The sequence below is a fragment of the Lycorma delicatula genome, chromosome 3 (assembly GCF_047948215.1).
Source record: "Lycorma delicatula isolate Av1 chromosome 3, ASM4794821v1, whole genome shotgun sequence".
Classification (NCBI taxonomy): domain Eukaryota; kingdom Metazoa; phylum Arthropoda; class Insecta; order Hemiptera; family Fulgoridae; genus Lycorma; species Lycorma delicatula.
The window spans coordinates 65,560,164-65,574,450 of NC_134457.1; the positions used below are offsets into that span (position 1 = coordinate 65,560,164).

The 14,287-nt window shown below is 28.1% G+C and overlaps 1 protein-coding gene across 2 annotated transcripts in view; it reads left to right on the forward strand.

The window, feature by feature from the left end:
* Positions 1 to 14,287, forward strand: part of LOC142320904 (lachesin-like) — a 573,872-nt gene that overhangs the window by 380,147 nt on the left and 179,438 nt on the right. For both annotated transcript variants that reach the window (XM_075358883.1, XM_075358884.1), the window contains exon 4: positions 10,840 to 10,998. In XM_075358883.1, coding sequence (XP_075214998.1) covers positions 10,840 to 10,998 — 159 coding nt within the window. The remainder of the gene's footprint in view (positions 1 to 10,839; positions 10,999 to 14,287) is intronic.

Consider the following 14,287-nt stretch of genomic DNA (forward strand, 5'->3'; position numbering starts at 1 on the left):
TGGTTCATTTCCACAAATCTCTTAAAAAATTATTTTAATAATATTTGTTGTTGCTTAATTGTTTAATAAAGAAGGTACCTGATAATAATTATAAATTATAAAAAAAAGTTAGAAGTTATTTTCAAAATTAAATGTATTCTTTCAACTGTAAATTTTAGTGTTTCAAACGTTAAGAGTAAGAATATCCTAATATAATTATGATTTTTTTTATTAGTGTAACATACAAGTAAATATACAAATATTAAATAAAATAATTTATTTTTGTAATTGAACTAAACATTTCAATATAAACTTCTCTGACACCCAAGTTGCTTTTTTGTGACAACCAACAACCAAATTACAGTCGTTTGAGTCAAGCTCATAACCGGCTTTTTTCTTAAACGAAAATATTATTTACGTTCCATATAACTTTATGTAGTATTTTTAATTGACAGTCAATTTATTTCAAGTACAGTACTCGAGATATTTTTATTAAATAATCATTAAAATATATCAATTGTTTTTGGAATGAAATTGAGGTAAAAGTAGATGCTAGTCTTACTTTTCCATGTTAATTTATAAAGCATTATTTAATAAATCCGTATACTTTCTATACCGTACAAGATGTGCTTTCCTAAACAATGCTCTCGACTAACTCTGAAAAAAATTTATCTAAAATCAAACATTTTCCATAATCTAACAAGAAGAATATTTAATTTTCATATTTTCAGAAGGCAATTTTTTAAAATTACTCTCACTCGTGATTAAAGTACGGGAGAAGATTTCCGGAATATTTTACATTAAAATAAGCTATAATATTTTGAGAAAGAGAAAACAATCAATGCGAAGAACATAAATTTTTTTCCTTTCAGTCAAGACAACATTGATTAATTCCTACTTACATGGTATCACTAAGGTACGGCAATCCATTTCTTCAAGTTTCACAAGCTTTCTCATCCACAACCATGACACATATTACCTAGGGGTTATATTTTCTGTGTAAAATTTCTTAATGAAAATGAAAATCTGCTTGTTATTTTAAAATTTTCCGCCTTTTTTTATACCGAACATGACATTTTTTTTTTAAATTAATAAAGTAGTTTTCTCAGAGAAAATGTATTTGGCTTACTAGTGTTTGTGTCTCTTTTTCTGCTTAGCCTCCGGAACTACCGTAAGGTATTACTTAAGAGAATGAATGAGGATGATATGTATGATTATGAATGAAGTGTAGCCTTATACAGTCTCAACTCGATCATTCCTGAGAAGTGTGGTTAATTCAAACTACCAAAGAACACCGGTATCGTTCTTAAGTATTCAAATTCGTATAAAAGTAAGTGTCTTTACTAGGATTGAACCTTAGAACTCTCGATTCCGAAATCAGCTGATTAACTCTAGTTAACCACTAGACCAGCCCGGTGGGCTTTAATGTTTGTGTCAGTTTTCATATAGATTACAGTGCAGCATTTAAGCTACATAACTCAATAGTAACGTTTAGATTTTCTTTTATATTTAATACAGCTACGTATTAGTAATTAGACTATTATATATATATATATTGAAATATTATATAGTAATTAAATATAATGACACAAACAATTAAATACATAATATATATCAGAAGAAAAACATTTACATTTATGTATATTTTATGAAATTTTATTATGGATAGCAGAAAAATAGGATTTTCAATATTGGAAACGAATTTCGTTTTATCAATTAATAAAGTAACACACATTAAATAATGATAACATTAAAATAATAGTAATAATAAATTACATATTATTTTACGGTGCTATATTAACGATGGAAAATTAAAAAAAAAAATTATAACATGACTAAAAATTCGCTCTGTACACACTTTTGGAATCATGTTACAAGGGAAAATCAAAATCTGGTTTTGTATAGGTTAATCGTGACATTTACCGGTATAATATTAAACAGAAATTTGAAACAGTTGTATTGAACAAAGAGAAGTTTATTCGACTGCTAAAATATCCGATAACCTGTCATAGCGTTCAGCACACATAACGAAAATATTTCAGCGCATGTTTATGCATGTCGATGACGCTTAACAATGCATCAAAATGTTATTAATATAAGCAGTATTGTTTGAAATGTTTCAATATAGACTGAATATTAATGTTTTAAGATTGTAAAAATAATATTACTAAAAAAAAATGTATAAAAAAATGTTTACGATATAATTATATATTAAAATATGTAATGTATTTTTACTTGTAATATATATATAATAAAATCATGTTTATTATATATATTTTTATAAAAAAATAATCTTCTATACAAACAACCAATAATATTTTCGATACTTTTTTTAGTGGTATGGCAAATGAGTATGTAATCCTAAATCGATTACTGTTTATCATATTAACATAATTGGACTGTATTTTGAGAGGAAAAATATACAAATGAAGGATTAAAAAAGATTCTCAAATAACCTGTGTCGGAAGGGCGGATTTCCAATTTTAATTAACAAAGAAAGGATTTTGCATTGATGTAAAGATTTTTGAAGATAATATGACTTTTGTGTTTTTTGTTTTCTTGTATTTCATATTATTTTATTATCATGTGTTCAAAACGATTAATAGTTCAAAACTGATATTTTGGACACCAATCCCTTTCTTTCATACCAGATAAAAGTTTGGATTACTGAGAAACTGAAATACTGTAACTAGACTAGTTTTTGTAATGTTTTATTTTACCAAACTTTTGGAGAAAAGTACGGTATTACTTTTGGACGCATAATGGGTGTGCGGTGGTGAAAATGAATTATCTTTACATTTCGGTGTATGAGGAGTACAAAAATATAATTTGTCGTGTCTCCTTGTATACTTAGGGCCTATATATAAAACTTTATGGCTCAAAAATCTCCACAACTGCTAGATAAATTTCATTGAAATTGACATATGCTGTAATGTATGTATGTTGTAGCTGTGCGTGTAAAAATTTGATGAAGATTGGTTAAGTCGTTCTTGAGTTACTCAATTTCAGTACCACAACACATCTCCAAGTTAAAATCGGTTAAGATTTGTGTCCGATAGAACGAATGAAAAAACTTATATATATATATATATATATATAAAGATGACTGGGCGCAGTTAGGTTACCTAACATGTAATCTCTAAACAATTACAGAACGTTTGTTTTATCAGTTCTGAACTGACAAAGAAGAAGGTCGGTGTTGCAATATTTAGTTGATTGTCATCGAAATTAAATAATACCCAGGAAATCGATAAAGGTTGTCCAGCATACCAAAAGAAAAATAAATCTTAATATTCAGATACTATACTACTTAAAAAAAATACTCTTTCGATAGAAAATCAGACAAGTTTTTGGTTTTTATAAATAAGTGTAAGAATGGATCAACCCAGTGCAACAACTCTAATTAATACATTTACTAAGAAACATATATTTTCATTTTGAACTAAATATAAAATTCCCGAGATAACCTTAATTTGAGATTGACCAGTATGAGAATCTAATAATAAAATTTTAGCTATTTTAATATACGAACTTAAGAGTGACGTATAAAATCTATTGGCAAAGCATTAATGAACTATGATGAAGTTTTTCTTTTTCCTAAGAAATTTTATATTAGATAGAGGACATTTCAAATTTAATAATTTTTGTCACTAGAAAAATTTTTATAATTTTGTATAGCGAATTAAGATCTTATACAAGAATCTTTGGGAATTAACTAACCTCTGTTTCAAGGAGATGTATTATGAAATGAAGATTTATAATCGTTGTGTGGTTTTAACGATAAAGACATTTTTGTCAAATTTTTTAATGTAATATTTAAGCTAAGTAACTAGAGAAATACTTTTATGCTAATAACGATTACGAAATACTTTTTGTATTGTGCTGTTATTGTTTTACAAGGGTAGTTTTCAAGTCATATTAGTCCCAATACCATTTAAAAATAAGCTTTTACAGAATATTAAAACTAGTTTCGAGATACTGAATAAACATGTGAAACGAGATTTTCATTTTAAGTTTTTAAAAAATGTTTAAACAATATTAAATATACATATAAATAAAAATATAGTTTCAAGTAACCAAAATGTTTCGCAATTAACTTGTGATTTAAAAGTATAATTCACCTTATAAGATTTAAAAATTTAGATTACGAAATAAGTTTAAATTCATTGAATCACATTATTAAGTAAAAGTAGTGTTACAACAAAAATAGTACGAGATTATAACAAATAACATTTATTTTTTGTAACACTAAGATAAATAACTACTAAAAGTGTAATGTACGCTAGAAATTATGCGTAATATTTTTATTATATGAAGTATTCACTTATTAAGATTAATTAGTAGTATATTTATTCAATAGTACTTCATAAAATCCTACAGAGCTTTGATTCAACATTTTTAAATACGATAACTCCGTTTTGAAGTAATTACTTCACCCCAGCTCCGTCCATAAAAATAGTCAGAAGGGACAAGCATATAATTTTAAACAATAGCCTGAAAAAGTTAAAATGTTGTGTAATGTCAACACAAACACAGAAACTTAAGTGTTCCCTTCTCGTTTTTTTTACTAGATCAAGTTCATTGAAATTTAGTTAGGCTGCGTTGGTCTGTTTGCATTTATAAAAAATTGAATAAAGATTGATTGAGTCGTTCTTCAGTTACCCTCAATTTAAGGTTGACAACATAACCTCAATTTGAGGTTATGTTGACTTTGTATCGGTATTCTTTTCATACGCGCTTATGGAGTCACACAAATGAAATTAAACTTGATACTTGTGTACAGAGTATACTCGTTATTTTTAATTATTTCTCAAATTCGGATTATAATAATTTTTTTCTTATAACTAGATAAACAATATATCTCTTTTAGTTTTGTTTTGTATATTTATTTGCACAAAATAATTATACAAAAAATATTTTGTAAAATAAAATAACGAAAAGTCGGTCTTTCTTTTTATTAAATTTTCTCTTTAAACAATAAGTCCAGCTATTAAATACACTATATTCACTAATATTATATACTGGTAGATTGCTTTATGTGTATATCTTTTATTTTCTCCCTTATAAAAGTATTATTAATGAGGAATTTTCCTTCTATACAAAAACTGGGACGGAGGTTCTCGTATTAATTATTAAAAAACAGATTCTTTTTGAAAAGATCATATTCCAGAAATGTTGAAACGAATTCAAAAATTTTATATTTGACAAATATGTAGTAAATCCAAATATCAAAAGAGAATTTATATTAATTATAGATTATTCTCTTATTATGAAGGATGGGAAAATGTAACAGCTTAAAACAACCATCAAATCATCGTTTTCCACGTTGTTATGTACATTTAAATGTCACATTTTATTTAAATGAGGTATTTGTAAACTAAGGTGGAAAAGAACAAGCAATAATTTGGTATAAATTGCTTTTTTAAATGATCTGTTAAAAAAAGTTATTATTGGAAACTTAGCACTCAGTTAACTACTACAATTATTTATAAATTCCATATTTATAATTTTATCAGTTTTAAACGTTTGAAATGAACAAAGGTTTGAGAAACTATGTCTAAAACAATCTGCACTATCGTGCAGATAGATTTATGGTGCAGATATATTGCAATTTTTTGGATTATTTTTTTCTTTTCTTGTTTAACCTCCAGGACTACCGTTAGGTATTGCTTCAGAGGATGAGAAGAATGATTTGTAGCTTATCTGAAAATGCCACGCCTGACCGGGATTCGAACCCGGGATAGTATTAAAATTATTACAAATCATTACGTTTAAATTAATCTTTTTAGATTATTATAGATTTTATTTTACTGGTTAGTTTACTGCAGAAATCACTCTGGTAGAATGTAGCGTCTTTGTCGGTCATATGAAAAGTTTGAGTTCCAATCCCGGTCAGGCATGACATTTTTTCACATGCAATAAAAAATTAATTTCATTATCATCCATCGGCCGCTTTATAAATTGTCAGCCAGAATAAAACGGAATATAGAGGAGTTAATTTCTGTTGCGTTTTCGTCTTTTTTATATTTTTTGGGAGATTTAATTCAATTCGATATTGTATTATATGATAAATTACAATATCATCATAACAATCTCCTTTTTGGAGTGGTTCTCTACCTATCATCATGAGATTCCGAGTTTGAGTCTCAGGTAAGATTTGAATTTTATCACACGCTACAAAAATTCATTATCTACGGACTGGTATTTATTATTAATTAAAAAATTTAATAAATGAGTGTACATTATAATATAAGACATTTTAAATGCTGTACTATTGGATATTTTATGAATCCACAATTTGGTTCACTTCTAGAATTTATTTACTCTTTGTAACCACAAATGTGTCTTTTAGTCAATAATTCTTTTTAAACTTTTGGGGAGTTCTATTTAGAAAATTTTTTTAAAAAACATATTCTCAACTTTTAACAACATAAATATTTGTTACATGTAAATATACAATCTCCAAAAGAGTAAGTTTAAATGTGAATCGGAAATGACTTAAGAGTACATAAAACATATCTTTTTCTTGACTAAATACAGTAAGTTGTATAATATGTAAACTAACAAGGTAATAGTAAATTACCATGCAGGTATTTTACTTCCTTGTACGAAGTAAAGGAAGTAATGTGATTGCGAAAAATGTCGGTTTTCAGATTTCAATGAAAATATCTATTTTGACTTGTTTCAGAGTGACGTCTGTAACGTACGTACGTATGTATATGCGTATGTGTCTCGCATAATTAAGAAAACGATTAACCGTAAGATGTTGAAATTTTGGATTTAGGATTGTTATAACATCTAGTTGTGCTCCTCCCCTTTCGATTGCAATCGACTGGACCAAAAGTGTCCAAAATAGCCCAAAATCCAAAACATTTCGATTTTGACTTTTTGTTATCAGCAGTAATAGAGCTATTCAACGATATATCATAAGTGGTATTTATTTTCATTGGTTCCAGATTTATACCCCAAATACACTTTTAATTAAAGAAATATTTGGATCTTACAAGGGTAAGGCATATCGGTTCAAACCAGACTTCATTTCCTTTATTTTTTATTTTTTTAAATTTAAATATATTGATTTATTAATAATTATTAACTTCAGATTGTAATTTTTTTTACAATAAATAATAATTCAATAATAACAATTAAAAAAAATATATATGAAAAAAATCAGAAGTTATTAGTGAAATAACATTTTATGTGCTTTTAAAAATGTTTATATGTAATTTAAAAGGCGTACAGGGAAGTTATGTGGTGCCCACATAAGATTTTTTAAATTTACTTTTACAACATAACTAAACAATAACACTTTTCAGCCTATGATTATTAGTTTTCATTAAATTAATACTGATTTTTTTATTTTTATTTCTTAACGTTTATTAATCGTAGGCTTTATTATTTATAAAGTTGCGTATTTAAATTATGGAATTATTAAATAATGAAGGATTTGTAAAATAGAGTGAATTATTGAAGATGTATTAAAATTATTCGTAAATATTAGATAAATGAAACCACAAAGTGGATATGTGATTCAGGGTCTCATAAAGGTTATACGTAGATAGGACCTAAAAGACAAAGTGTATAGGTGTATTTAAGAGGTAAAGCTACAAGCAGAGGGTAGCGAGTGGGAAGGTTTGTTCTTGCTTCGATGTGATGGGAATGTTAATCAGTGATATGTAGTTGTTAAAGCGAAGGGTGTGTAGAGAAAGGTCTATGAGATCGGAGGAGAAGTGATAGTGAGGAGTGATGAGAGAGAGAGTGAGAAAGAGAGAGACCGTGACAGAGAGCAGTATCTTCATGTCTTGTGCCGTACCTAAGCACGATATGACAGGGTTGTTAATTACTATGGTCGACAGCCTATCTGTCCAGCCTACGCTATAATGCAAAACGTGACGAACATACTAAATACTACATCCTTTAATATGGAGGAAAAGTAAGGTTGCTGAATAAATAAAAAGAAAGAAGAGTGAACTTCCTGAAATCGCAACGAGTCTTTTGATAATTGATTCTTTTCTGATCTCTTAGTTGCTGACTCGGAAGGAACGTTTTCATCTCATGCAGTGTACGAACAAAATCCATGATATACTGTATCTAAATTAAGTGTATTTAGTACCAAGTACCGTATCTACAATTAATTGTTTTCATTTAATTTTAAATAAGTACAGAGGTATGAATGTTTGCAATGATAAATTGAGAATTCAAAACAATTTTTGACAATAAAATCTAAGTTCATTATCTACTTATAGAGAGTACGCCTAAGCCTGTTTTATCACTAGTACAAACTATTCTACAAATAGTTTTACGATTGAATAGCTAAACCGTGCTTTATGTCATTCTTCATTATTCCTTTGTCATTTCCTTTTCTCTTTATACATTGTTAAATTTCAACAAATGTTTATCCAATCTTTTACCGTTGACTGTGTGTGTGATATGAATAGTTTAAATGACTTTTAATTAAGTTGAAAAATATTTTCAAAGTTTTGCTCTTTTAATTTAAATGATGTTTGAAAATAATTCTTTAATATAAAGTATTTAGCAGAAAGATTTCTCGTACTTTAATATCAATTTTTGTTCCCCAATATCTTAAAATGATATCCACCAGATCTCCAAACGGATACAGGCTCAATAGAAATAATATCTACAATCAGTATTATCAAATAAAGTAACTCGATATTTTTAAGTAAATTATGTTATTTAAATCTATTTTCTTATTCATTTATGCCAAAATCTAATAAAAATTTGAGTAGAGAATATATATAAATTGAAACAAAATTTTTAGATTCTATTTATATAACGACTAAATGTCTTTAATTGATTCAACATTGCATAAATCATACTTAATATACTTTTGTATATTATAAAATTTTTAGACTTTGTAATCCTAAGTGTAATTGCTACAGCGAGAACAGATGTATGATATAGATGTTAGATTGACATCGGTATCTAAAACTTATCCTTAATTTTTATTCGATTAGGTACTCAATATTTTGATTAGGAATGTTGATATAAATTAATTTATCAATAATACATTAGTATATTCCTCAGAGAATGACGGTTACGTATTCATAACTCATTTTGTTACTCATTTCAGATTGCGTGGAATCGCTGTGGTTTCATTGCCTAATATATCAGATATGAAATGAATAAATATAGGGAAGTATTCGTATTATACTTTTAATAATTGAACATTTTATTTAAACTAATTTCAAGATCCACTTAAAAATTTAAAATTCCTAAAGTAAAATAAATCATTGCCCATCACCAGAATCGAGTAAAAACTAGTATTATGCAACTGTATTATGTAAGTCATTAAGTCAAAAGAATACTCCATAGAGCATAAATAATGTAATCTTATTTTACAGACATTTTTCAACTGTTTCATCAGTGTTTGTAGAAATTTCTAACTTGTCAGGTAGAAATAAAGTCAACTTCTTTTCATGATCTTTATTAGTACATCACACCATTGTTACGCAGACTTTGTTTTAAATCGTACGATCGAATTCTTAGTTTTGTATGTAGGTTGATAATTTTTTTCTGGTATCATTTACAATCAGTACCTTACAGGGGACCATTGGTAAATTTGAGTCATGATAATCACGTGAAGAGAGGTCACCAACGAAACTCCTCATTAAAGCGTACAATCTTCTCTCGCTTCAAGTTAAACCACAGCCAGCGGAGAAACAGCTTTTCAAACAAATGGGTTGCATCGGTAGAAAATTTATAGGCCGGTAGGAAATAACATTAGTAAAATTATGAAATTTACCTCGCTTTGGAATCGTTATTATATAGGAGACCTTCTACTCAGATGGGAAATATTTGTTCGGAAGATCCCATTGAAAAGATCAGTCAGTACCGGATGGCCTTGTACCAAAGCATTACTAACATCTTATGAGTGATCAAATTAAAGCCTTTTTTAATTTTTTCATTCCTTGAGCCTAACTCCTTTGATGTTGAAAATACTTTGAAAAGGCCTCTGAAAAAAGCGGTGAAAAGGCCTTGCTTAGTTGAGAAGCAAACACAGTAGGTTGGCCGTTTCCGTATCGCTCCTACCCTATGTCCCATTCAATGCTTTCAATGAAGGTGATATAGATGGAGCCAACCTGAGATGCTTGGCGGCTTTCTATAAAGAGTGCTTACAACTATTTAGGAGGAAACATTCTCAAAGTATTCCTAGAATACTTCATTTCTAGTGAACTTCAGCAGTTCTTTTAATCGTCATCGCAAATCAGCTGATTTCGAAATCGAGAGTTCTAAGATTCAAATCCTAGAAAAGGGAGTTACTTTTATATGGATTTGAATACTAGGTTGTGGATACCGGTGTTCTTTGGTGGTTCGGTTTCAATTAACCACACATCTGCAGAATGGTCGACCTGAGACTATGCAAGACTCATTTCATTGTCATACATATCAAACTCATTAATCCTCTGAAGTAATACCTTACGTTGGTTCCGTAGGTTAAAAAAAAGAAAAGGTCCTTTTAATCTGCGTGTCGCTCTTTTGAAAGAAATGTTACCTTCAGCCCTCTTGCAGCATTACCACCTTAGCCCTCGCCCACATTTACGATATCAACCCAAAGCGGTTCTGTTACTATGAACGATCGAAGATTTTTTCTTCTTTATCACCGTCGTGCTGGTGAGAATGACAGGTGAGTGATCCAATGTCGAGCCATAGTTTTCCCTAACAGAAGTGTGAACGATGAAACGCCCGAGGCCACTTATCTTACCTTCTTATTTAAAATAAGAGTAGTTTAACAGAGCTTGATAAACACTAAACATGCTAATAAAAAATAAAAATAAATAATATAATATTCAAATATTATAACAAGATATATATATTTATTAACTTCTGTTTTGTTTATAGTTCCACCGAACATTGATGACTCACTTAGCAGTTCGGATGTCATAGTTCGTGAAGGTGCCAATGTAACCTTAACATGTCACGCGACTGGTTCACCCACACCAAGTATTAAATGGAAAAGAGATGACGGTAGCAAAATAACTATCAATAAAACTCTTTCAGGTTTGTAGCATTATTAATTGTATATATTTTATTTTTACATTAATGATGAATTCTTGTTTTATTAAGTAGCAATAAGTGTGTAGTATTTCTGATTATGGCATAGGGAAGTTTGATTATTACGCTATGAGCCAGCTAAACAAGTTTAAACGAAAACGGTAGGAACCGCTACTTCGAAAATATTCATTTCAATGATTGCAGCTGTTATATTAAAACTGCAGCCATAGAATACCTTTAATAATGATTATAACTAAAATACCCAGTTTATTTTTAAAAATTAGATCCTGGGATCTTTATATGCATGAAAAATTTATTCGAATGCCATAAGCGGATGGGCATAACGGATGTGTGAAATAATTTTATTTTATTTTTGTATTTTGACTTTTTTTAAGTATCTGCAGTAGATAAGTTTTTTAATTTTTGAAACATGTAGTATATTCAATAAATACAAGGAAAAATAAAACTTAAAAGCAGAATATACAGATGTGTACGTAGGAGTTGATTTGTATTCACGGTTAAAAATTAAAGATTTTTTTTAGTAGGTAAGCTAAACAATCATTTAAGCGTATTAATTATTAATTTGAATTACAAAATTACTGAACTGTTTGATTAATGCTATTGCTATATTATGTTCATAATTCATTACGATTACGATAATATTTAGAAAACGCTATGGTGGTTATTGTTTTATCATGACAAAGCGGTTATGTTGAGGAAGTAGAACGTGGTAATTAATACCAGTAGGCCCGCCGCTATTGCAAGATTTGTTGTTTGTTATAAGAGAGAGTTAATTGCTTGGATTAGCTGCGGCTGTGACGCTTGGCCGCAGGTAACGCGTCGTCCTGGTATGGAAGATAGTGTTGTTTAAAGAGAGAACGCCGGCTGATGATGCTACTTGCATTACTGAACATTCCTCTTCTGTTTCCACAGCATCACAATTTGAATAAAGCTGGATATCTTAATTGCATTCGCTAAACAAATATCTTGAAGAAGGAAGCTTCAAATTAAATTCATACTATACGCCAGTACATAAAAAAAAACTTCTTTAAGAAGATTCATTTATTTCGTAAAAATTTAATTTATCATTTAAGTAAGTGGATTTAAATAAAATTATTTTCTATATACCTATTGATATTATTGTATAATATAAATGCTCTCCTCACAAATTTTCATTTCTAGAAAGCAGTTGCTAATGAATTTTCTTTGCTACTTTTTTTATACGAATAGGCCAAGTTAATACCACGCAAATATCATTCTTTTTAATTATTTTCCTCTTCTTCCATGCGTTTCTCTTTTTTTTTAGCATGACTTCGTTTTTGCTCATCTTTCATTTTCTTCCTATCTTTTTTCTTCCACAAGAAATTTTATATTGCAAATTATTCTTGAAAAGTTATTTCTATTGCAACAATCCTTTTTATTCAAGCCTATCCTTTGAAGGTCCTCTTCCATTTGTGTAAGGTAACTTAATTTGCTTTTCATCTTCCACAGCCCGTCAAAAATTTGTTTATTCAATCTGGTTAGATCCATCATGATCATATGCCGCAAGAAAATTAATTTATTTTCCTTATCGCTGTTTCTAGGTCTTCTTGTTAGATTTCAGTCTAAGAAGTAAAAATTGCACTTACAAATATACTACTTGTTAGATTTCAGTCTATATCTTTCCTCTGTTACCTTTGAACCAACGATTTTTCTTATTAAGCTTCTTTCGATCATCATCTATTTTTTGTGGTTGATTAAGTGTAATGCTTCAGTGCCATATAAGATTTCTGGTCTTACTACAGTTTTATAACGTCATAATTTTGAGATATTGGAAAGATTTCTCTTATTGTAGATATTTAGTTTATTTATGGTAGATGCTACTTTCTTTATTAACAACAATTTTTTGTAAATTTATTTATCGATAAACCCTTTAGGAATATATTTGTGTACTCTTTGATTATATTTTCTCATAATAGACTAAAAGCCCATTAACAGTTTGAAAATTTTTGTTATCTATCTAATCTTCGGTCAGTGACTGGTGAAAAAATACCGTTAATTGAAATCCAGCTAAAAATAGCCAGTAATATCTAATAAATTCATAAAAAAAAATTAAAACTTTAACTGGATCTGAACGTAATTCCCGTTGAATCACAAAACAGCAATATAAGTGTAGAGTGTGATCTAAAAACGTGTATGTATTTTAAATGATAATTTAGAATATTAATGAATGTTATTAGCTAATATATTTTTTCGTTTAATTTATTATTAATGCAGATGCTAACCAAATTGATGTAGCAGAGTTGAAATACTTTTTTTGAACATTATAGCCATATGATGTTTGTTCTGGTATGTTATAAAGAATGAAAATGTAGCTAGCATACACACATTAAAAAAATTAAGTTTCCTTTCTATAATATATAAAAAAATTTATCTACTTAAAATTTTTAATACTATGAATGAAGAATGAAGGTTATTCATGGAAAAGCGATAAAAGATACACGAATGAAAGGAAATTATTAATTTAGATATGAATTAAAAAGGGTATTAATAATACAAACTTAATTATATAATTTCTGTAAAATATACTTTGTTTTTAAATTAAAAAAATTAAAATAATTTTCAGTTTTCCTGAAAAAACTTCTAAAAAATAACTATTTTTGCAAAATTTCCTTCCATCCATTAATACAACATAGAAACATAATATTCTAATACTTTTTTTTTAATGTATTTGGAATAGTGCCTATAGATCAACAAATGATTTCATCTTTGAATTAAAATTCTTGTAATAAACGTAGTTTTTGAGATTTCAACACATTAATGTCAAGTAATGGATCAATCTATTATAACTTGTGATATTAAATAATTTATCATATAAACTGCATAATTGTTTCATCTTATTATTTTTATTTAATGAATAATAAAAGGTATGTATAAAATCTATTTATGCATATATGTAATAATACAATTTTTACTTAGTGAATTAATTTTCTTACTTGATATAATACATATTATTACAGACTGTAAATCAATATTCTACCTCACTGACTGATTTGGAAGTAGGTCTTTATTAGTTATAAGTCAAACTATTTTGCGATAATACCATTAAAAATTATATATTTCTGTTAACTGTATCAGTAAAATTTTATACTACAGGAATTGTTTCTTTTAAAATTGTTTTAAACTCAAGTCCAGCAACATGTTACAAAATAAAATTAATCTAGGCCAACAATAAATCAGATGAGATATTTATTTTATTTAGTCACCATGAGAAAAATTTTATCACAGAAATTACGTGAAGAGTAAAATAACAGAA